This window comes from Portunus trituberculatus, chromosome 21, assembly GCF_017591435.1.
Source record: "Portunus trituberculatus isolate SZX2019 chromosome 21, ASM1759143v1, whole genome shotgun sequence".
Classification (NCBI taxonomy): domain Eukaryota; kingdom Metazoa; phylum Arthropoda; class Malacostraca; order Decapoda; family Portunidae; genus Portunus; species Portunus trituberculatus.
The window spans coordinates 15,847,034-15,872,777 of record NC_059275.1 but is presented as its reverse complement, the minus strand read 5'-3'; the positions used below and the strand labels follow the sequence as shown (position 1 = coordinate 15,872,777).

Below are 25,744 nucleotides of genomic sequence, written 5' to 3'. Positions count from 1 at the left end.
TTCAGGCCAAGACCGGAATGCGTACCACAACTCCCAAACACTTCCCTTATCCCACCCAAAGTCGTCGTATTTAAATAATTCCTCACTCATCTAATTACAAAGATAATATGTGAAGTTATGTACCCTTTAAACTAGTTGCGTATTATATAAAAGGAAGTTTGTTTGGCTTTGTTGCTGTACGCATTTTAGCTCCAGCCCGAGTGACACGAGCCGAGGCGATGGTTCCCTTTGATACCGCTCTACTGACAGCTCTCATCTGTAGCTACTTTTCTTCCCTTCTTTCACTTATTTGCTGACATTGTAATCTTTCGAATGAAAAACAACGATCAAAAACACATGTGAGGCTTTACTTAAAGACTTATGAGACCAGAATGATTGTCTCTCACATTTAGGCTTTAACCGATTTCTAGCCAAATACACAATATAAAAGGGAGAAAGCATTCCCGATTTATCAGTTGTATTTTACTGAATGATATGAGATGAGGCAAATGACAGAGTTGCGACAAAGAGATCTAACATTTTTTATCCGATAATGCACAGGAAATAACCTAACCTTGAAAGACATAAAGCAGAGTACTGAGTTTGCCGCTCGTCGCGTATTGTTACTTTTCTCACATGGTTGACCAATGAAATGTGGATCAATTAACTGTAAAACTCAATATGGGAGGGAAGGAGAGACCATTCATCGCGCGTCTTTATTACGCTGCCTTGCGTTGCTCTACGTGACTGGCCGGGCCGGCCTTCCTCTGTGGTCTATTACTCCTCTCGTGGTCTAATCATCTTTCCCTTATGATCTATAGTTACTAGACCTCGATTGGTACCATATCATCGATCATTGGTCTTGCCCTATTGCTTTCATGGTCTGCTTACATAGTCTATAATACCTTTCATGTTACTTTCATGGTCTAGTCACTGGTCTAGTCCTCGGTACTCTCAGTTCCTACGCACTTAATTGTCTGTTCCTATTGTCTTCGTGGTCTAGGTAGCATATTGATTGGATGGTCTATATAGTCACTGCATCGTTTACTCTTATTTTCTCGTGGTCTACTCATTGGTCTAGTTTTGTTACCTTCATGGTCTTGTAACATCTCGTCTGTTACTATGATGTTTTCACTGGTCTAGTCTGATCACCCTCGAGGTCTATTCACTACCGGTCTAGTCTATAATCTAAATTTAACCTCGATGGTCCATGGTCTAGTTTTCTATCCCCTCATGGTCTAGTCCTTGGTCTGGTCTTCCGTTTTGCCACTGGTCTACTCATAATATCTTCATATCCTATAGCCAGTGGTCGTCATTTTACCTACATGGTCTATAGTCAGTCTTTTTTACCCTTGTGATATTGTTCTTGCTACTCTGCATGGTCTTCACAGCGATCTATTACCCATTATTATTCTTATGGTCTGATCACTGGTCTAGCCCAAGGTATACCTATTGCACATTAGCATAAGGGTCTAGTTCTCGCTCCTTGACTCACTAACACATCACCTGCCTGGTCGAATAGTAGAGTTTAGTCTAGTTCTAATTATTATCCTGCAATCTATAGATACACTTCTGGCTTAAGTTCAACAGCGCAATGGAAATGACGTCTCTGGAAATACGTTTGGAACATCTTTCATTTTCCCATATCTGTTCATCTTCTATATAAATATAGTAGTGAATAACAAATGAAATATACGAGAAACCTGGGTAATACATACACAGAGCTAAATAAGACTACTTTTGTCATGCGGTAGATTAGAAGTACAGCAGAGCGTCGTCTGGCGTACGTGAGAAATTTACGAGTTCTACGCCCCCGACCACATTCTGTAATCATGACCTTGAACATTCATGGCTCCTCATAACCTACCACTACCGCATGTTATCTACACACTTAACGCTAGCTCTTCACAATTCACGTATGCAGATTTTCACTTCCACGCTGATTCCTCATAATCCATTCACTCATACTGCTCTACGTTCATGCTTGCGCCTCATAACGTAGACTTAAAATGCACACCCTCATGCTGGTTTCTCGTAATTCACTCTTGCAAACTATCTACGTTCACGGCTCCTTATAAGCTGTTACTGTATGTTGTCTATGTACACGTACTTTGGTTCCTCATAATTTACTCATGCTTACCAGAAACACCCACGCAGATTCCTCATAATCCATTCATGCATACTATTCCATACTCATGCCTGCGCTTCACGAACATCCTTTCACGCACGTCTCATAACTTACTTATACTGACTAATCAAATGTATACACTAGCTCCTCATAATCATTTCATAATCCATATCCACAGTGGTTCCTCATAATCCCTCGCAGTTTACAATAGTGGCCCCTCATAGTCTACCACGCTGGACTCCCATAGCCTATTACAGTGGTTCTTCATGTATGCACAACAGTTCTTTATAACCTAACAATTTTCCCTCTGAATATTCTAAAATCAGTAGTCTCATGAGTTTTTATCTATCACAATGTTCTTTTCATGATATACCATTTCCTACATTACACTGGTCCTTAAAAAATCATCAGTGGTCTTTATTTACCACGATATCCCCTCATAATCTACCATTTCTCGTAAGCTACCAGACTTTCATTATGATCTAACACTGTGGCCTTTTTGTCTGCCATTCCTTCATACCCCTACACTCTTCAAGTACCAATTTGCTTTCATATTCTACCAAAGTGGGTTCTCATAGTCTATTTAGCCACTCATTATCTCTAACAATCTACAGTAATGGCTTCTAGATATATATGGATAGCTAGACAAATTTGAGGCAGAGTCTGTTTACCACTATATTCCTGTACATTTCCATCAGTTTCCTTTTTGACCTTTAAAGACTTGTAGTAGCATATTTTCTTTATCGTAAGCATTGGCAAATCAACTACCTATGTAAGTCCAGTAAACCATCAGCACTCCTCTAAATAAGTTGGTTCTGGTGAAAAGGTGAAGCAGTAAACACGTCTGTTCTATCTTTATTGAATAGATTGTCTTTGGCTCCTATTGGCACACTGCTAACAAGTCTGATCTATACAACAGTTCCTATGAGAGAGAGAGAGAGAGAGAGAGAGAGAGAGAGAGAGAGAGAGAGAGAGAGAGAGAGAGAGAGAGAAGTATAGTTGTGTACAGAAAATAAATCTAGGTCTACCGTCAAGTAAAATTAAGTATAAGAAAAAAAACAAATTAGTGACATATAATGCATCAGTATGACAAAATAGGACCTGGCAAGTAGTGGCAACTGGCTGGCCTATACTCTGAAACACTTAGCTCTTTCCCTATGACTATTTCCAAAGGACATGGAGATGATTAGTTGGGTTCTCATTAGTGTTCTTCCTGTTGATAACATAGAAATCTTGTTCATCTGTCACTATAACCATGTAAACACTCTTAAAAATCCATCTAACTTCAACTAGAATCTTTTAAAGAAGTCAGGTGTGGCACAGAAGTGTTTCAGAATATGGCCAACTGTCCTGCCCTCACCAACATAAGCTGCACACAAGGTATGAGAAACGCACCACATAACGTTATTAAGGTAGCACCCATCTTGCACTCTCCTCCATGCCTTACCTATAGCCTTGACTAGCCAGGAAAACAATTTGGTGCACTAAGGATATATACTCTAGCCTGATGCTTTAACTAATGTACTCAACGAATGACCTTTCATTTCTACAATCTGACAGAAATATTAAATATATATATTCATACTTGAGAGTACAATGACTAAATTTTGTTGGTGCTTACTCATGACATATCTAACTTCAAAATATAAAAAAAAAACACCCTAAACAGAAAAGTTTTACATAAGACATGAATGATTATAAAACCTATCGTAAAAAATGAAACAAGTGCATAATTTTATGATGTCACTGCTCTCAGAGAGGCATTGTCCACAGCATTAATATTATGCTATAAGATTACAGGCACTAATATAACTTACACATATGAGACTAGCTCAGATACTCTTCCCTTACAAACTGATAGGTACTGTAAAAAAAAAAAAAAAAAAAAAAAAAATTCTTGCAATAAAGAGACCAGTAAATTTTTCTTTGTGCAATAAGAGACAAAAAGTGGCAGTTTGTGCTCCACCTATGAGTATGACTGTGACGTTCTTCCTTGCACTGTCAGCCCTCAGAAGTACAAAGGGAGTATTACAGGAGCTATGTATACACTGCAGTTTCTACCTAAAGAATATTAATTTGGTCTTGCATTGATATCATGCTAGCAGCAGCTGGACTATCATGTGTGTGTGGTGAGCAAGCTGAGAGAGGTGCAAGGATACTGGACAAGGTCTACCACAAGCATTATATTGTTTTTAAAATATTGAAGCAAGAAGATTCATGGACACAGATTACGAAGATGCTCCTATTTTCAAAACAGTTGTTCTATGTGGTGAACGTGGTGCTGTTTGCACTGGGAAGACCTCAATGTTTGTCTCCTCATGGAAAGGAACCAACATCATCTTGTGCTGTACATTATAGAAGATTTCTCACAAAGTATTATTTCTTCAGGTAATGTAAAGCTGTGCCATGAAGTGTACAAGTTGTTGTGATTCTAGCAAATTATGTATGTGTTTAAAATGTGGGAACTATGTCATATCTAATGGTATAAACTATTTAACATGTCATTAAAGAAGCACTTCATTTATAAGTCACACAAAGTCCCATAAGTTACATTGTTTGTTCCCTTGTGAATGTGTGTCTTCCTCACTGTGCAGGCAAGTGAGTTCCTATATATAATTAATTGTAATATATAAGATATGAGTTGAGCTTTTGTTGTCCCATCTCTATATGTACTTTAAAATAAGTTTAACCTTGTGGACGATTTCCATTTGCATAAAGTTTGTCTTTAATTCATTCTCATTTTCATTATTTCTGGAAAGTTAAATCCATTGTTCACACATCCGGTCTTTCTTACCACCATATATGCTCATGTCACCCTGTTCCTTCAATATCCCTTACAAGTCCTCTTACAGCATGAAACATTACAATATTATCTTGTTATCAATGTTGTAACTTAAGGTTTCACCAGTCTTACCACAATGTTTCACAAGTATGGGTGACTTCATTCATAAGAGACTGACCATGATGGCTGCTGCTCTGTGCCAGCATGTATTACAACAAAATGCACTGGAATGATAACAGCTAAGCAGCAGCATCTAAGTGAGGCTCAGGTGCTCATCTGTCACTGTGCAACCTCAATATTGTATCTGTCAATGTTACATGCAAGTATTATGCATATCTTTTACTCCTCTTTGTATCTGCTAGTGTCCTGAGGAACATGAATACAGTGATATATCACAAACAAAGTGAAATGTGTTGCATAAAACATTTGCAATGCTCATGAAAGCCTTGAGCAGAATTTGTAAAGGAATATTATGAACAGACAAAATAAGATCTCACAAGAGCAACAAGGTTTACAGGACAATACACAACACATGGCATTCTTGGAAAATCCGATATGTGTGTGTGTGTTTCCAGCTGATATTTCAACCAGGCGGTGAGGGATGCACTGCACACACTGAATGAACGGAGTCACACAAGAGCCTCTCTCTCTCTCTCTCTCTTTCCATCATTCATTCCACCACCAGATGTGAGTAACTCTCCCTACAGCTGCCAAGAGTGTGTGGTCTGTGCTACACTAAAGCTACATCACAGGTACCAGCACAGGATAACCTCCCCTTTGTGTCACCTTGCTTGGTGATGAAAATTAAGAAAATAACTTTGAGATTTATAAACTGTGTGCACTGCATCCTCCACTCCATCTTGGAAGAAAATAATATGACAAGATTAAGATAGTTTTGTTTTGTTTTATGTATACATTATCTATATATACTATCATAAATATTCAAGAGATTCTGATCTCAACCATGAAAAAAAACTATGATTCAAAAATATACAACAATGTGTTACCTATGGCATTTATAGAATTAGAATTTGTTTGTTTGATAACATTAATACAGGACAACACATAAGTTGCTCCACATAAGCTGATGGTTCCTGTTCATCAGTGGTGTAAGGCAACTTGTGCACCATCCTGTACAATAACCAGAGGATATCTTAGTGAGCAAACTAGTCATCAGCGGGCGGCTCCATCCCGCAGATCACTGCCTTCATGAACGCTGCCGCCACCAGCGCTGCGTACGGCTGCCAGTCCTTGTTGCGTGTCCCGTCCCTGCAACACAACGCCTCATCAATACTCATCTCACACTGAGCCTTGTCTGCTTCTTGAGAGTTCTGCTTTGTATATAGAAAAATAATCTATTGTTTGAAGGTTCTGTTTTAGATGTTATGCAAATCCAACACACTACAGCACATGTATCCTCAATGCTCTGAAAATTCAGTTTTTATATAGAGAAAATAGAGACAGCATATTAATCCAATACTTTGACCCTTCTTTGTTTCTTATTTATGAAGCTAACAATCGCCTTAAGGTTTGCATATGATTATCTATCGACTTCTTATGCTTACTTTAAGACCTCACTGATTATAAGGATGGATAATCTATCAAAATCTTACCTCATGTACAAGACAAAACCTCCATTTCTCCTTGTCCATACAACTTATATCAATATTCTTTTTATTTACTCACCATCTTTGTATTCCCTTTCATCATCCTTACTTTTACCATTTTAATTCTAAACTTTTTACTTTTCCACTTACTTGTAGTCACAAATTCCTCTGATGAACACATACTGGTCTTTGCGATTGCCATAGACTGATTCCACCACAGCATCAAACTCCTGGTCGTATGCCACCACTGACAGCTGGGAGGCAAAGTCCTGCCGCATCTGGTCATTATCAACCACAGAGCGGCCGGCTGCCACCACACCCAGGTGGACACGTGGCTTGGTGGGATCTCTGCAACATCAGAATCAAAGATCAACTATCTGCCTGTTTTTCTTAAAGTGACCTGTGATTTGTTTGAGAAAATAAAATAAAGTATCTGTTGTTCTACACATCAAGCCAATAATCACATGTTCAGTGGCCCAGACAAAGCACTACACACTCATACTCAACATATCAGTAGAGAGAGAGAGAGAGAGAGAGAGAGAGAGAGAGAGAGAGAGAGAGAGAGAGAGAGAGAGAGAGAGAGAGAGAGAGAGAGAGAGAGAGAGAGAGAGAGAGAGAGAGAGAGAGAGAGAGAGAGAAACTATGGAAGGTATGGATGGCTTGGAAGGAGCATGACTCACCTCACATTCTCACTTCCCTCAGGAGGCAGAGGGTGAGACACTTCAATGACGTCTGACCCACCGATACTCATGTACAGCTTGTCGGTGGACTCGTTGGGGCGGGAGAAGTCCATCTCTTGCTCCTGTAGCTTGGTATTGCCCGCTTCCATGTACTCAATCCAGGGCATGGGGCCATTCTTCTCTATTCCCTGCATAAAAAAGGAAATAAATAAATATGGAAATATATATAATATAATCTTTGTTGAGGTGGTGTGACTTTCTCATGCTCATAAAAATATTGTTAAATCTTTACCTGTAATTTGATTTATTCATAAGAAGATAAGAATATAAGAGGAGCTCCAATTAGCCATCAAGGCTACACATAGCACTTCCTCCATTAAACATATCCAACTACTTCCCAACTAACATCCCTGTCCATAAATCTGCCTAATCTTTTACAGCTTCCTAATGACTCCACACTAACAACCTGATTAAATTCATTTCTCATATAAATACTTTTGTTCAAGAAACTAAATTTCTTTACATTATTGAAGCACTACAATATTCTGTGCCATTATTTTACTTGATAATGCTAAGCCAATACGGTAATTTTACTGAGGTAAGATAGGGCAAAGTTTCCATGAGATTTTGTGTTTCTGTAGTGATATTCATAGCAGCACCCACTCATTGCTCCTTATTCAGTGATATATCCATCCTAAATGCAAATAATTTCCAGAACACATTATGTAAGGCTACCATAACACTCACCACTCTTCTCACAATATACTTACCTGTTGTTGTAGTTGGTAGGCAATGTTTTGCAGGCTGAGATCAGGCGGTCCCCATGATTTGGTTTCAAATTCATATGAACCATTTTCTAATATCTTGGAACCTTCACAGTACATGTAGATGAACCTGCAAGACATCAGGGCATGGTGCAGAGTTAGCGTAGTTTATGAATCCATAAAGTTATAAAAGAATGAGTTTGATCTCTTACACTGTGAATGATGACAGCAATGTTTATATATGATTTGTAAATTTTAATCAGATGTGATGGAAAAGAATCAATCACTCTTTTTGTGCTATCACAGTATCATACAGTAAGGCTACACTGATAATTGACTCACTTTTGTCCTGCTGGTGGTGTTGCCACCACCACGTCTCCAAGCCTGACATGTTTATTGTAGTCTGTGTAGTGCGGCACTCCACCTGCTGTGCCCACCAGGAACACATGATCTACCTTTTGGAAGGTTCCTGCACATACATCATGGAGTGAGAACACAGAAAATATATAAGCAAGATCAAAATCAAACGATGACAGAAATTAAGTCAAATCCTGTAAACACATACAATGCATAAGTAATATCTCAGAATGATGGCATTGATAAGCAATAACAGGAATTTAAGTGAATTTTGGCTGTAAATGTTTTCAAGAATAAGTGAAAAAATTGCTGATATTTAATGAAGCAAACACTTCAACACCTCTACACATACACACATAAGCATTCCTCCTCACCTAGCAGTCTGGTGGTGGTGTTTCCTGCAGCGATGGAGGCAGAGCGGTCATGGCCAACAGTGGGAAGTTTGGTGCACACCACTCTGTGTGCTCCAATGTTGCCCAGAGTATAGATGTTGCTTTCTCCTGCAAATACAGGCAGCAGGTCAGCCCTGTGGAAGTAACTCTGTGTGCCATTATTTATCTAGTGTATTTAGTCAGTGGTGGTGTGACAAGTGTGACTGAGGGTTAGGTGCAAGGTTATTACAGGCAAGCCTTCTTGTATTGATGGTGACTATGATTTGTTTGTGTACAATTATATTTCTCCTAAAAAGAAACTGTATACATGCATCCAGTCTTCAGCTGCATGTCTTTCTATCCATATAGAAAATTCAAATAAATAATGTATATCAACAAGCAAAACACTAACTTCATTCTCCTTCATTCAATCAACAACTGTTATATATCTATAAAGTAATGATGATTCCAGTGCAAACACTGTGTCTTAGTAATTATTGATGAAGAGTGTCCTTACCTCAGATTTGGCTAAAATGTAACCTGTTATTGCATCATTTATCATTTAACATACTTTTTGTTCTTTTATTTCTGTATTTTTTTTATGGATTGTAACAACACATTACAAATTATACGACGAGGCTTGCTTGTCTAACCAGCGATCTCATTTGAGTGTTCTGTGATGCAAAGGTTTTTATCCAATTATAGCACAAGCCCAGTAATTATGTTAGTATAAGGCATTTACTAACCTTGGCCATGTTTACAATTAGTTCCCTTCATTTACATTAGCATAAATATAACAATATCATGCATAAGACCAAAAATTTAATATTATACCATGAATTTCCCTCACCCAGAAAATTGAAGAGCACCCAAAGCCACCAGTTCATAATTATTAGTATTGTTTTCATTAGAAAGAAAAAAACTGTGTGGGATGCATTTCTATGTCAGTTAAAATTATAAACTAAGAAAAATAATGTTCTTGTTTGTTAGAAATTAAGAATAAGAATAAAACTAAATGCAATCCCTGTCCATTAGAAATTAAAAATAATGCAAAAAACCATGTCCACCTGAGAATGTAGACTATCATGCTCTCTATACCATGCTCAGCTGCCTCATGCACATACCATAACTACCACCTGCAAAGAAAGGCATTGGGAGAAACATGAGTGGTTAGTGAGCACATCTGAGGCAAACAGCATCAATGGAGGGTGGTTGGGAGGGGGCAGCTAGGCAACGGTAGTCATGGTCAATAGTTAAATTATCTGCATCTCCAATGTGTTTTGTATCTTCTCTCAATGTTAATTCCACTGATTTGCTGAGAATCCATCAATAGTCAGGTTTTGTAAATAGTGTCAAAAGATTAAGGGTAAAAACAAGTAGTGTAGCTTATTATTCAAAACACTTACTCCTGCAGTGTTTGTATTTTCCCCATGTTAACTTCTCTTATAAGCTAAGAATCCATCAATAGTCAGGTTTTGCAAAGAGTGTCAAAAGATTAAGGGTAAAAACAAGTGTAGCTGGTTATTCAAAACACTCCTGCAGTGTTTGTATTTTTTGTCATATTAACTTCCCTTATATGCTATGAATCCCTCAAAGGTCAGGTTTTGTAAGGAGACTGTCAGCAGATCAGAGGACTTAATACAGATGCTAAAAAACAAAACCTTGGAAATCAGTGTGGAAGGTTACTAAAGATTTAAACCATGACTCTACTGACTGCAAGCTGGGATGGGGTGTTACAGTGGTGGCAATAATGCATCCCTAGCTCCTTTATACTGGTACACTGTAGAGAGCACTGACTGAGTATGTGTACAGCAAGAGGTTTATCCAGAGGAAGAGGCATATGGATTTCTTGTTTAAATCTTGCTAATATCTTATGTTGATATTCCAATAGTCTTATGGTAAATGTATGCTGACTGTTGTTTAAATTTTGCATAGCAAGCCCTGGGTAAACCTCTTATCCAAAGTTACTAGCTGGGTAAATAAAACTGTTACTTCATCATACCCACCATGCACAAAAAAATTCATGCATATAATTCTTCATGCTTAGGTTACTTTGCTTCTCAACATTGACTGCAGGTGTACAGTGTTCACCAGCAAGTCATAAATGCAGAACACCTACACATTTTATAACAGCAGAGTGACACATAACATCAATGATCCGTAATACACAAGACCTTCTATTGTTGAAATGGAAAATGAACATTGCAAGTTACACCAATATACAAATACTATCACTTGATGCATCACTCAAAAGTATTTTCTACATTAATGTTAATGTTTGTAATAGATATGCATGTATTTTTCATTTAATTCTATCCGACACAACCTACACCATCAATCTATCCAAATGATTCAAAGGCAATAAGTGTCCTAAGTGGTCACGTGGGTTAAGGCGCCGCATTCTGCCACGATGGTGGTAGATTGCGAGGCATCGATTTGAACCCCACTAATGACATCTAGCAGCTATATGGCCTTTGTTGCCTAGGAGCAGGACAAATTACTTCATTGGAGGGAGGCTCCCTTGTGATGACTTAATTTGAGGATTATTTAATCCTTTAATCAAAGGCAATAAGCATATTTAACTTAGGGCAGAGTGAAATACAGGTGGCAAAGCATTCTTGGTTCCTTTAGTCATTCAGTTGCACCAAAACATGAAATTCTGGACCTATGAGATCTATTAAGAAAAGTCTGGGCCCTTCAAAAGTACAGTTAATCTACAAAATATATTTAAAAGCTCAAATATGATGACAGCAGCTTGATGAAGTGTGAGTGTGTGTGGTGGCTGGTGGTGAGGGAATGATAAGGGGTGTTTGGTGGGTGTTGTGAGGAGTGAGCGTCTGGCATTTGGTGAGCGTGATGAGGAATGAAGGGATAGGTGGTGTCTGGTGTGGGATGAAGGTGTTTGGTGTGAGTGTAGTGAGGAATAAAAAGAGGATGTGGAGTGAGGGAGTGTGGTCCAAGAGTGTCTTACCGACAGTGGTGTAGCGCACAAAGGTCTCTTGGTTCTCAATCATGGTGTCGACGGCAAGCTTCTCACAGTAGTGGGCGGTGATGATGGCGATGGTGGGCTGCTTCTTGGAAGTGATGGTGGGCATCTGCCTCACTACCTGCAGGTGTCTCAGGGGATTAGTGACCCAAACACACTAGTTATGTCAGAAGATCTAAATGCAAGTCAACACAAAATGCATACCATACATTTTTACACTAACTTTGCTCATTAAAAGATAAAAAAAATATATTCTTTAATGGTAAAATATATACTTAGATAAATTATTTCTTGAAATTCTTCATTAAATGAACGAGCACACTGAAAAGTAATAAAACCTCTATTTGGAATAAATATATTTGTCAAAGTAATTCTGCCTCCATGTTATTCTAAGTCCTACGATACAAGTAAAACTATGTAGAAGAGTGTGAGTAAGTGAAGCAAACCTTAACATCTGTTTCATTCTGGACCACTCTAGTGTAGCAGTCAGTCGTCATGGCCTTGATGAGTCCCTTCTCAGCCAGCTTGGCAATGAACTCCTTCACCTGCTCCACTGTTGATGACGCACGCCTGACGCAGACCAAGAAAGGTTACAATAGAGGAAAATACTATAAGTGTAGTAAACTGGATACAGTGTAGTATGTGTATGTATCATATCAAGAACTTTACAGAGTCAGTGAGGAGGATCAATAAATACAAAACACAAGAAATTCTGTTTTGAATGTCATATCCAAATAACACTCACTTGGCCATTTCTTGTACAGTGATTGGGTTAGGATATGATGACTCAATCATCTCCAGTATCTTCTCTTCACTCAGTGTAGGTGTCTGGTCCTCCACTGGAAAATGTAGAAATATATTAATACAGCTTCCCTATCCATTTATAAAGCAGTGGCATTGCACACTCTAGAAACAAAGGTATGATAGAGGGCAAACATGACTAACACCTCATAGCAAGAGTCACAGTACAGCAAGTGCAGCACAAGTGACATGGAGAGCCGAGCATCAAACTCACACACAAAACATCTTGGCATTGGTTACTGATCTCTGAAGGGAGCAGCCATAAGGATGAGGAAACTTGTCTTGGCAAACACACATACAGCTTTGTAATCCCCTCTATGACATCTTAATATAGTACCAGTAAAAAATAAGTAGATAAATGAATAAATAAATAGATAAATGAATAGAAAAATAAATAGAATATTGTATACACTACACTCAAAGACTTTTATCTAAAATGATGTGAGAAAATCAAATCACTCACTGGTCAGCAGTACAATGGGAAACTTTCTATAAAGCCTCTGTGTACTAACAATAGAAAAACAGAATAAATAGTCATAGTGATTAATTTGTACGAGTGAATTTCTAGGAGGAAGAGGAAAAAATGATGTAATTTTGAAGCATCACAACTCACAAAAACAGCCACAAGCAAAAAAAAACAACCTTCATTAATCACAACACCAAAAAACTGTTGCTGTAAGAGAATGAATGAGCCGGACAACACACAGGTCACTTCATCATCAGGCAGTCTCTTCCTTCACTGTTCACCACAATCCTGGGAGTGCTGGTCCTTAGCTTATGTGCCAATCATTTACAGTATCAAAATATTCACAACATAAATAATTAATCTAGAAAGAATATGACTAGAAACAAAGCAATGATTGAAGTCTCCAGTTCTAAATCAAGTTGCATTAATTTTGGCAATATAAACGAGAGAACTGTCCACATGAAGCACAAATGAAGACCCATAAGTATTAGTGATAAACTCAGCCACATCAAACTTGTGAGTGACAGCTGGTACAGGAACAGATTTTGATACATTTCTCAAGTTCATCTGTACATTTGGAATACTAAATAAACTTGATAAAAGTGCAAAAATACATTCCTTGTACCTTGCCTTCTTTCAATTTCATCATATTATGCATATCACTTCAACACACAAACAGTATTATTCTTGTACTATATTAATATCACTATTGAATCAATCAGACTTGCAGTGTTGGCCAGGACAACACCACCAGCCACTAATCACTAGGCAATCAATGCAACACTTAGAAGTGTGCGAGTCCTCAATTCAGGCCACTTCTTTACGCCATTTACTCAATTATTCCCCAAAAGATCATGAAGAGGTGTCCCCTTACGGCACAATCTCACAGGCATATGATCAAGGGAGGACACTTCTTGATCAAGCCATGCATGATAAAAGGCTGGCATGACATGACAGTGGCTGCCATGAACCAAGGACTCTCCACAGCTAAGGTTTCCCCCTGCGAGGCTCTGGCTGTGTCCACGGGATGCAGCAAACTGTGGGTGTGGCCGTGTGGCGGGCAAGCACCTGCATCTGGCTCACTGCAGCCCACTGTGTAAAGAGCGGCGCCTGCCCTTGCTGCGGGCAATCACAATGGTGGGTCGAGTTCAGCACTTTGGCTCATGGCAACTTATGGAGAAATTGACAAAAAATATATACAAAATAACAAAAAATGACATATATGATAATGAGAATGTGTTTTGTCTAAGACACTTTTTCTTATCACTTATCATATACTACATAGGTACATCTAATTAGTCAACTGTTTCAATAATAACAAAATAGAAAAAAAAATCTCAACTTATCTGATATTCAGCCAATAAATTCTCTTACACAAATCAACTTATGTACTTACAAGATCATTATAAGCATTCAAAAGAAGAAAAGCCATTACATAACAAAACATAATAGTCTATGAAAGGAGAAGAATAATACATAAAGCATATCAATATTCACAACACAATCATTCTCCTCCTCACTAAGGTTGTCTTCCCACATACGCACATTTATACAACTTACATGGAGACAGATTTAAATTCTGGTAATTCCTTTTACTGAATATATGAGAAAAGTGGAAGAGACAAAAATCACAGGCATGGTGGAAGCAGGAATATATGGAGAAAACAAATATAACAAATATACATAACTATAAATAAGTTCAGAATAATGAGTGTGGAGGAAATAAAACAGCAAGGAGAAAGATCACACAATTGAGGAGATAAGCATCAGAGGAGTGGGGAAAGACATAAGTCACAGATATGGAGGAAACAATGGCAACAGGTATGGAGAAAAATATGTACTGATCCTGAGAGAAGCAAGCATCTCACACAAGACTGACCCAAACTACTCACTGGGTCTGGTGGGGGGACTGTCAGACTCTTCCAGCTGCTTCAGTTCCACCTCCACCTTGCTGATCATCTTGTACTTGTGTTGCATCATCTTCATTATCTTCTTTATAAACCCAACATAATCTGCAACCAATAAACCAAAGAGGAAAATTAATAAATGCTCAGAAAAGTGTATGATGAGAGGCAAGGCTAAACCAGTGTGTGCTGCTGGGTCTTGCTGTGTTAAGTGGCCAACAGTGTTATGTTTAAGCTTCTGTGGTGTGGTGGTCCATGAGACTGTCTCTTTCCACTAGGGCCGGACAGAACTAAGAGTGTATATGAAATGTGTATGAGTGTTTTGTGATATGTCTAGGTCCCTCCATGCATGACTACCAGCCTTGTATATAAATAGATAGATGTTCCCTATAAATAGTTGCTAATATACTGGTATGGTATAGGATTTGTCATACTTAGAATGAAGAGATCTGCTGCTACATTAATATGAGGAAGAAGTGTAAAATGTGAAAGTATAATAAATGTCTTTTTTTTTATTTATACCATGTGGGCTTTTCACAGGAATTTATGGGCTACAGGGAATACTTTTTGTGGTACCTCCTATCTCAAAGCCCACCTGCTAGGAAACCACTGCCCTGAGTGAGGAAGCCCTACCTACACTTGGACCATGGACAGGATTTGAACCCGTGTGCTTGGATATAATAATACTGAAGCAATAAATGGACACAGTGAGAGAGAGTGAACGTACAGTGAAAGATAAACAAAAAAAACCTTCTTTTCCTTTATCACAAAACATCCACCTTTCAATACAAACCCAAATAACAAAATACAAACTAACATCAACGCAGCAAAGACCAACAGACCCACCTCTAGGAAACTCCAGGGGTGCAACTAACTCCTTGAAGAACTCCTGGGCACTCCTCATCCTCTCCTTCTCTGGAACGTGACTCAGGAACCAGAACCGGAGCTGCCGACTCTCCTGAGTGTGCTTCTGTGTCTGAGCGTTGACCAGGAACACCTTGAACTCCAGCTGCAGGTGAGCGGCCGTGTCCTCCACGTCTTCTGGTGGAAACCCGAGCATACATGAAAGGAATGTTTTGGTCAGGAGGGCTGTGGCTGCACCCTCTCGTACTCAGCAGTGCAGGGAAATAATAGAGCTAGTAGTGTTAGAATTGAGTTAACGTAAAGTAGAGACACATAGAGCAGTAAAATCACATGCATTAAAAATGAAAAGGAATAGAAATTTGCTTTTATATTGCTGCTTTCTTCTTTCTTACTTTTTTCAATATGCATAAAAAAAGAAGAGGAATTGAAACTTTTTTTTACATTGTTGTCTTACTCTATTGTACTGTACATGACTTTATTTTCTTACTCTCTTCAACAACCTTCTTTTCTATGGCACTTTCTTACTTTACTCAGCTTTAAACCTTCTTTTACACTACATATTTTTCACCCTTTCTGCAGCAACTTCCTTTACATAGGACCTTAACTCAACTTCCACCTTTTTTTCAGCTAATCTTCCTGTAGAGCTAAAGTCAGCACAGCATCAAGTAAACACACCAAGTAAGCTAAGAGTCCTCCCATGCCCCACACACCCACCAGGCCTTGCTTCCTTGTTGATGATGATGCCGGAGTGCTGGCCACCCCCCACATGCACGTTGCCTTCCTGGGACACCACCTTGCGACGCTCCACCATAATTGTTGTGGAGTTCGCTGTCTTGCCCCGAGGCGTCATCACAATGCGCTCTGTGGGAGGAGGATGTGTTGTATTGGAGAGGCTGTGTATGCTTGTCTGTGTAGGTCTGTGTGTGTGTGTGTGTTTGATGCTTCACTTGTGCTTGTTAATGTGCAAATGTTGGAAATGCTGCCAAACTTAACGCAACAGAGGAGAGTAAGGAGAAAAATTTGTGATGGTGATGGTCGTAGTAGTAGTAGTAGGAGGCTTGTAGCAGCAGTAGTAGTGGTGGTAGTAGTAGTAGTAGTAGTGGTGGTGGTGGTGGTGGTGGTGGTGGTGGCAGTGGTGGTGGTGGTGGTGGTGGTGGTGGTGGCAGGTGGTGGTGGCAGCAATAATGGTGGTGGTGGTGGTGGTGGTGGTGGTGGTGGTGGTGGTGGTGGTGGTGGTGGTGCAGCAGCAGCAGCAGCAGTGGTGGTGGTGGTGGTGGTGGTGGTGGTGGTGGTGGTAGTAGTGGTAGTAGTAGTAATAGTAGTAGTGGTGGCAGTATTATTATCATTACTATTATCATTATTATTAGTAGTAGTAGCAGTAGCAGTAGTAGTAGTCGTAGTAGTAGTCGTAGTCGTAGTAGTAGTAGTAGGAGGAGGAGGAGGAGGAGGAGGAGGAGGAGGAGGAGGAGGAGGAGGAGGAGGAGGAGGAAGAGGAAGAGGAAGAGGAAGAGGAAGAGGAAGAGGAAGAGGAAGAGTAAGAGTAAGAGTAAGAGTAAGAGGAAGAGGAGGAGGAGGAGGAGGAGGAATACATAGGAAAGACAAGTGACAGGAGGCCTTGCGACCTATGACGGGAACACTTGTTTACTTTACTACATTTACAATAAGCTATATACTTAGTAGGAGGCAAGGATAGAACAGATGAAGCTCCTCCCCACCCACCACTCCCTCCGGCGCTACCCGGCAAGAAATGAAATTAAATACACACTGATTGCTGAGGAGGACAATCGGGGAAATTTATGCAGGAAGGATAGGAAAAAAAGAGATCTCATGTAACTACTGATATTGCTGAGAGAGAGAGAGAGAGAGAGAGAGAGAGAGAGAGAGAGAGAGAGAGAGAGAGAGAGAGAGAATCTAATTAAACTACTACTATCGCTAAAAAGAGAGAAAAAAAAGGGGGAGGAGGAGGAGAGAAGGGAAAAGTGGAGAAATGGGAGAAGAGGAAACAAAGAGAGAGAGAGAGAGAGAGAGAGAGAGAGAGAGAGAGAGAGAGAGAGAGAGAGAGAGAAAGAAGTAGAGGGACTGAAAGAAAGGATGAGAGAATAAAGAGAACAATCTGATTAAAGAGAAAAGAAAGAAAGAGAATACGAAAAATAAAAAAGTGTGTGTGTGTGTGTGTGTGTGTGTGTGTGTGTGTGTGTGTGTGTGTGTGTGTGTGTGTGTGTGTGCTATTCACCTTCTGACTCCCCCATGGTGGCGTAGGACACTCGACCGTCTACAACAACGCGACCTGGAAATGCAGAAAATAACATTATAACAACAGTTAATACGTACACACATACACACACACGTACACTATTGTTGTTTAAATGGTGACGTGTGCGTATGTACATGCATGCATAAACACACACACACACACCGCCCTTCCCTTCTCTGTGTGTGTGTGTGTGTGTGTGTGTGTGTGTGTGTGGATGACGTGATACCAAGTAATTTTCATAAATACGTATGCACAGTCCATTACACACACACACACACACACACACACACACACACACACACACACACACACACACGTGAGTTATGAATGGCCAAAAAATGTACAGGTATGTGCGCTTTTTTTTTTTTATATCCCTCTCATTATTCAAAGCGGAAATAGAATTTTACACACACACACACACACACACACACACACACACACACACACACACACACACACACACACACACACACACAACAAAGCGAATCCAATAATGAATAAATAGATGAGTAAACAAATAAATAAATAAATAAAGATATACAAACAAAACAAATAATAACTATCTACGAAACATGAGATAAATAGAAAAAAAAAAACACGAAACAACCAAAACAACAACAAAAATAGAAAAAAAAACAAGAAGAAAAAAAAGAAGAAAGAAATATGCAACAACAAATTGGTAATGATTCTAAACGTAAATAACAAAAACAACAACAATTATAACAACAACAACAACAACAACAACAAAGATAAAAGAACAAAAGCACTTCAATACAACAACAACTTACCACCACCACCACCACCACCACCACAACAACAACAACAACAACAACAACAATCCACCACGTGCGCCACTCCCTCAGTCAAATAACTCTCCTGAACGGTTCGATTGGTTTCCTTTGTCCAGCCAATCAGGAACCAGGACACGGGTCTTCTATTATTGCTGCAGAGTGTGAGTGGTGGTGGTGGTGGTGGTGGTGATAGTAGTAGTAGTAGTAGTAGTAGTAGTAGTAGTAGTAGTAGTAGTAGTAGTAGAATTGGGGGGTAGAGAGAGAGAGAGAGAGAGAGAGAGAGAGAGAGAGAGAGAGAGAGAGAGAGAGAGAGAGAGAGAGAATTTACAAAGGTGAGCAAAAAATAGCACAGGATACCTTTAAACTCACTTTCTCTCTTTCTCTTTCTCTCTAGTAAAGAGGAACATCAGTCGAGAGAGAGAGAGAGAGAGAGAGAGAGAGAGAGAGAGAGAGAGAGAGAGAGAGAGAGAGAAGACACCGAAATAGAATAAAGAACAAACAGGAAAGTACGAGGAGGAGGAGGAGGAGGAGGAGGAGGAGGAGGAGGAAGATGGTGATGTGATGGCGATGTAATGGCGATGTAATGGTGATGGTGGTGGTGGTGATGAGGGGATGCCACGAGACCAGTAATGAGGTGTAATAATGAAGGTGATAGCTAGTCATTATGAGGCAAGGAAGACTAAGAAGTAACTACCACCACCACCACCACCACCACCACTACTACTACTACTACTACTATCGTGTTTCCTTCTTTCTTTCCTTCTTTTTCCTTCCTTTCACCCTTCACTCATCACTCATTTTCCCCTTAATAGCTCTCTCTCTCTCTCTCTCTCTCTCTCTCTCTCTCTCTCTCTTCCTTCCTTCCTTCCTTCCTTCCTTTCTCTTTCCCTTAGACATTCCTTTTAATACCCTCTTTCTATTTCCAGTCTCTCTCTCTCTCTCTCTCTCTCTCTCTCTCTCTCTCTCTCTCTCTCTCTCCTTATATAATTAATCTTCATAATTAATAACTGAGCTATTTTTTCTATTTATTTAACGGAAAATAAATAATAAAGAATAAGAAAAGAAAGGACAAACACACATACAGGCAGAAAAAGAACGAAAGAAAGAAAGAAAGAAAGAAAGCAAGAAAGATAGATAGACAGACATCCAAACAGAAAGTAAGAAAAGCAAAGGGAAAGACACCCTCCCCCAAAAAAGTAAGAAAGAAAAAAGAAAGGAAAGCAAAAAAAAAAGCATGAAAAAGTGTCTTATATTTTTTATTTATTTTTTATTTCCACATCAGAGAGACAAAAGTTAAGGTGTATATGAAGCCACTCACACCTTGAAGAAGAAGAAGAAGAAGAAGAAGAAGAAGAAGAAGAAGAAGAAAAGAAGAAGAAAGATGAAAAGGAAGAAGACAAAGGAAGAAGAAGAAGAAGAAGAAGAAGAAGAAGAAGAAGAAAAAAAAAAAAGACAAGAAAAGGAAGAAAAGAAGAAAAGGAAGAAAAAGAAGAAAATTAAATAACAAGAACAACAACAACAACAACCACCACCACCACCACCACCACCAACCAACAACAACAACAACAACAACAACAACAACAACAACAAACCTCACCAAATAAGTAAAACAAGGAAAACAAACCCAGACAATAAATAAATAAATAAATAAATAAATAAAATAAACCTCAACAAAATCATAAGTTGTTTACGAGAGGAGCCGTGACGAATAACAGCCCAATTAACCTGTCCACTAATTAAGACCCTTGTTGCTGCTCCTGCATCCCTTTAAAGCCAACACACATGAGCGTACAGAGCCATCCCGTCCCGCCCACGCTTCTCGCCGCCCACGTCCTGGCTGTAAGGCGTGGCAGAGGGCGTGGGAGGATGAGCGGCGCCTTTCTGCTTGAAGTGGCTGAGGCTGGAGGCTTGAAACACACAAACACACTCTCTCTCTCTCTCTCTCTCTCTCTCTCTGTGTGTGTGTGTGTGTGTGTGTGTGTGTGTGTGTGTTTTCAAAGGCCACAGAGATGATTAACCGGATCTTCAAGTCTCTCTCTCTCTCTCTCTCTCTCTCTCTCTCTCTCTCTCTCTCTCTCTCTCTCTCTCTCTCTCTTTCTGTTTGTTTTTATAGGCCGCAGTGATGATTAGCCGGGTCTTCAAATGCTTCTTCTGTTTATAATATGGAAATGTTAATTCATCGCTAAAACAGTAAAAATGTCCTTTAAAACTCATGTATCTTGAAGTCCATCAGCACTGAAACACATTTTTACCAAAAGTTTTTACGTATGATTACACAATTCTCTTTATATTAGCAAGGGTTTAAAAAGATCAGGTTGACGGTCGGAGTGTTCACTATTTTAATCCCCACATAAGTTTCTGAAGCTGTGTAAAATCCCCAAATAGCAAGCAGAATGAATATGCGAATGTGTCATGGTACTGAAGGGGGGAGGGTTAAGTGAAGCCTCTCTAAATCAGTCACTCCTGTTTACTGTTACTCTGCTTCGTTTTCTTCACGGATAAGAGAGAGATGGAGTTGATCGTTATATTTTCAAGGATTTTGCGTAGGCGGTGTGTGTGTGTGTGTGTGTGTGTGTGTGTGTGTGTGTGTGTGTGTGTGTGTGTGTGTTTACCTAGTTATGTTCTTTACAAGATTAAAACAAGCTTGTTATATCCTGTTTCCTAATATTGTTTTGTCATTTTTCTCTTTTTTTCTGTACGTGTGTGTGTGTGTGTGTGTGTGTGTGTGTGTGTGTGTGTGTGTGTGTGTGTGTGTGTGTGTGTGTATCTAATCTGCTTTATCAAATTGCATCTTTACACTAATGAGACAAACGTAGATATACCACCTTTTAATCCCTTTAGTACTATGACGCGTTTCCATACTCATTCTGCTTACTATTTGGTGATTTTATACAGCTTCAGAAACTCATGTGGGGATTAAAATAGTGAAGACTCTGGCCATTAATCTTTTGACCACCATAGACACTTCCTAATGTCAATAAAAATGTCTAATCATACCCAAGACTCCTGGTAAAAATGCGTCCCACTATACCAGTACTGAAGGGGTCAATACTTTAATATCTACACTTTACCTTTTTTATATATCGTCTTTACAACAAATACAATCTTAACTTCAGTACCATGACGTTTCCATATGCATTCTGCTTGCTATTTGGTGATTTTATACAGCTTCAGAAACTCATGTGGGGATTAAAATAGTGAAGACTCTGGCCATTAATCCTCTGACCACCATAGACCCTTCCTAATATATATGAAATGTGTTTGTGTGTAGAGAAATACTGCCCTTCCCTCTCTTTACTAATTAAGTGTCAAGAGAAAGGGAACTGAAACGTGAAATACCAAGCGATGTGTTTGCATGTGTCCTTCCTTCATCCTGTCTTTCCTTCTCGTTTTCATTCAAACTTACATACAAACTTAACTCTTTCACTAACAGTTCACATTTACACCACGAGTTTTGGGTATGGTTAGATGTTTTTATTGACATTAGGAAGGGTTTATGGAGATCAGAAGATTAATGGCCTTTACTATTTTAATCCCCACGTAAGTTTCTAAAGCTGTATAAAATCACGAAATAGTAACCACAATGAATATAGGAACGCGTCATGGTACTGAAGAGGATAAAATCTCTATTAATTCAGAGTAACGGAAGAGAAGCATGAAGTACCTGGCGAGTCTTCACACCAGTGCATTCCTTCACGCTGCCAGTACTGAGCATAAGTGGAGCAGAGTTGTGTTAAGCCCTTCAATACTGAGCCACATTTTTACTTTGAGATCTGTGTATGATTAGACCGTTTTATTTACATTAGGAAAGGTCTATGAAGGTCAGAAGATTAATGGCCAGAGTATTCACTATTCTAATCCCCCACAAGAGTTTCTGAAGTAGTATAAAATCGCCAAATAGTAAGGAGAATGGAATATGGAAACATGTCATGGTACTGAAGGAGTATAGACATCAATAAGGTAAAAAAAAATGATGTCTAAGGAAGCGGTAAGGGGTTAAAAAGAAAAGGTAGAGTATAAAAAGACGCTCCCTAAAGATTCCAAAGAAGTAAAGTAGGTCTGGAGTATATGTTCACTTCCGTCTTAAATTCCCCTAGAAAAAAAAAAATAATAATTCCCTCACGCTGCCTCAACCCACTCACTGCTTCTCCATCCCGCTGCTCCCTCGAGGCTGCGGTGTCAAGCGTCTTTTACCACAAATACCACACAGTACAGACTCTGAGGCTCACATTGCCATGTATTTTCTCCAGACTTCCCCAGAAACGAACATTGTAAAAAAGGAACACACAATATAAGAATATAAACAACATAAACTCACATACATGAACACAGGAACATAAGAAATATACAAATGAGTTTAAGATACACACAAACAAACATCAGAACACACAGGAGGAGGAGGAGGAGGAGGAGAAGGAGGAGGAGGAGGAGGAGGAGGAGGAGGTAGAAGATGAGGAGAAGGACAGAAAGGGAATTAGAAGCATACAAACAGTTTCTCTCTCTCTCTCTCTCTCTCTCTCTCTCTCTCTCTCTCTCTATCTATCTATCTGTCTGTCTGTCTGTCTGTCTGTCTGTCTGTATCATCTCTTAACGTTCCTTAAGTTGAGCCAATATTTACACTGTTTATCAATACGCATTTCTACCTATCTATCTATCTTCCTGTCTGTCTGTCTATCTGTCTGTCTGTCTGTCTGTCTGTCTGTCTGTCTCACCTCCTAACGTTCCTAAGTTGAGACAAAATAAACACACGTCTGTCTAAAAATAAAGAACTAGTTAATCTCAAGTACTCCAGCCCAACACTGCCTAGTCCAGAGGAGAGGGAATAATATGTGCCAAGGTTAGCTGGACACGAGAACACCTGGGCATGCGCTGGTGACGTCATGGCTGCCCGGAAGAGTGACGTCATCGGGAACACAGGAGAGACGCTTTCCCTCACCAGTGACGTCATCTTCCGGGCACCTATGACGTCATCGGTGATATCATTCGTTCCTCACGGCTTTTTTTTTTCTCTCTCTCTTTCTTTATTGATGGTAAAGTTGTGTATTAAATTTTATTATGGTGGATGGTGTGTTTGTATGGTTCATTGGATGGATGGATACATACATACATACATATATAGTACATACATATATCCATACAAAAACATCATCCATACATAAACAGATGAATATACAGACTTACAAAGACAGAGTATTATAAAGAGAGACACATACATAGACACATACAGACACATACATATACCCATATACAAAATTATACAAAAAAGATACAAGGAATGATAGACAAACAGACGGATACACACACAGAGACAAATAGATACATACACAGACAGGTGAAGAGAATGAGAGACAGACACATAAGCAGATACGTGCGTACACATGCACAGACAACCAGGCAGATGAACAGTCAGGTAGAAACAGAGATAGATTGACAGCTATACGGAAAAATAATACTTGAATGACTACAAAGAATAAAAGAAAAAGAAAAGAAAAAAAAAAGATACGTATTTATAACCGATACGTGGTGGAGAATGATGAAAAAAGGAGAAGGAGGAGGAGGAGGAGGAGGAGGAGGACAGAAAGGGAATCATAAACAGTTCTCCTTCTCTGCTTCATCTGTCAATACTTACTGTGTCTGTCAATATGTCTGTCTGTGTCTGTCTCATGCATGCAAACGCTATAGAATTATTCATGTTACGTGTAAATGGTGACACACACACACACACACACACACACACACACACACACACACACACTTTAAAACTGCATATCTTTCATTCATAACATCAACATCCTTATCTTTCTCCTCCTGTTTCTTCTTCAACCTCCTCCTCCTCCTCCTCCTCTTCTTCCTCCTCCTCCTCCTCCTCCTCCTCCTCCTCCTCTTCTTCCTCCTCCTCCTCCTCCTCCTCCTATTCTTCCTCCTCCTCCTCCTCCTCCTCTTCCTCCTCCTCCTCCTCCTCTTCCTCTTATTCCTCCCACTTAACCTTGGCCCACTTAAAGCCTTTCCTTCCCCCAGCAGGAAACCCATCACGGCAGTCACTAAGGGCGGCTGAGAATTGCTTCATCACCAGCACTGCGCCCTTACCCTCTCACTTGTGCACGAGGATTAAATCGATTCAAATACCTGTGAAAATGGTCTCCCCTTTCATTTTTGCCTTCTCCACAGACCGCCTTACGAGATTATACTCAAAGCAGTGTCATTATGTAAGGTATGCGTGGTTTGGTGTTTAGAGTTGAAAGTGCGTGTGATAAAGGGAGGTTACGTTTAAAAGGGTTGATTTTGTAGTGTGTATTATTGAAAAGAGAACAGATTTTAAGTTTATTCAAAGCAGTGTCACTATTGTAAGGTATGCGTGGTTTGGTGTTAGAGTGTAAATTGTGTGATAAAGACAGGTTATGCTGAAAAAAAGATTGATTCTGTAGTTTTTATAATTGAAAAGAGAACAGATTTTAAGTTTATTCAAAGCAGTGTCACTATGTAAGGTATGCGTGGTTTGATATTAGTGTAAATTGTGGTTATGCTGAAAAACTCATTAATTTTGTAGCGTTTATTAGTGAAAAGAGAGCATATTTCCATTTTATTTAAAGCCTTATCATTATGTAAGGTACGAGTATGTGTGGTATCATCTTAGAGTTATAACTGTGTGTGAAAAAAAAAAGGTGTTGATTCTGAAGTGTTTATCAGTAAAAAGAGTATTGATTTTAAGGAGTTTATATTCAAAAGCTTATCATTACGTAAGGTGTGAAGAAAACGAGAACGATGGAACAAAAGAACAAGACCAAGGACAAGAAGAAGAAGAAGAAGAAGAAGAAGAAGAAGAAGAAGAAGAAGAAGAAGAAGAAGACAAAGAAGAAGGAGAAAAGAAGGAGGAGAAGGAGAAGAAGAAGAAGAAGAAGAAGAAGAAGAAGAAGGAGAAAAAGAAGGAGGAGAAGGAGAAGAAGAAGAAGAAGAAGAAGAAGAAGAAGAAGAAGAAGAAGAAGAAGAAGAAGAAGAAGAAGAAGAAGAAG

The 25,744-nt window shown here is 39.3% G+C and overlaps 1 protein-coding gene across 6 annotated transcripts in view; it reads right to left on the bottom strand.

The window, feature by feature from the left end:
• Nucleotides 1-2,950: 2,950 nt before the first annotated feature.
• Nucleotides 2,951-25,744, bottom strand: part of LOC123506982 — a 54,112-nt gene continuing 31,318 nt past the window's right edge. For 2 of the 6 annotated variants that reach the window (XM_045259448.1, XM_045259454.1), the window contains exons 2-16: nucleotides 17,923-17,976; nucleotides 16,404-16,550; nucleotides 15,672-15,866; nucleotides 14,814-14,933; nucleotides 13,990-14,040; nucleotides 12,400-12,493; nucleotides 12,101-12,224; nucleotides 11,640-11,775; nucleotides 9,793-9,804; nucleotides 8,672-8,797; nucleotides 8,283-8,409; nucleotides 7,947-8,070; nucleotides 7,177-7,364; nucleotides 6,647-6,844; nucleotides 2,951-6,158 (exon numbers count right to left, since the gene is read on the bottom strand). In XM_045259448.1, the coding sequence (XP_045115383.1) occupies nucleotides 6,056-6,158; nucleotides 6,647-6,844; nucleotides 7,177-7,364; nucleotides 7,947-8,070; nucleotides 8,283-8,409; nucleotides 8,672-8,797; nucleotides 9,793-9,804; nucleotides 11,640-11,775; nucleotides 12,101-12,224; nucleotides 12,400-12,493; nucleotides 13,990-14,040; nucleotides 14,814-14,933; nucleotides 15,672-15,866; nucleotides 16,404-16,550; nucleotides 17,923-17,976 (1,799 nt within the window). In that variant the 3' untranslated portion in view covers nucleotides 2,951-6,055. The remainder of the gene's footprint in view (nucleotides 6,159-6,646; nucleotides 6,845-7,176; nucleotides 7,365-7,946; nucleotides 8,071-8,282; nucleotides 8,410-8,671; nucleotides 8,798-9,792; nucleotides 9,805-11,639; nucleotides 11,776-12,100; nucleotides 12,225-12,399; nucleotides 12,494-13,989; nucleotides 14,041-14,813; nucleotides 14,934-15,671; nucleotides 15,867-16,403; nucleotides 16,551-17,922; nucleotides 17,977-25,744) is intronic. The other 4 variants (XM_045259450.1, XM_045259452.1, XM_045259451.1 and 1 more) reach the window with 4 other exon arrangements.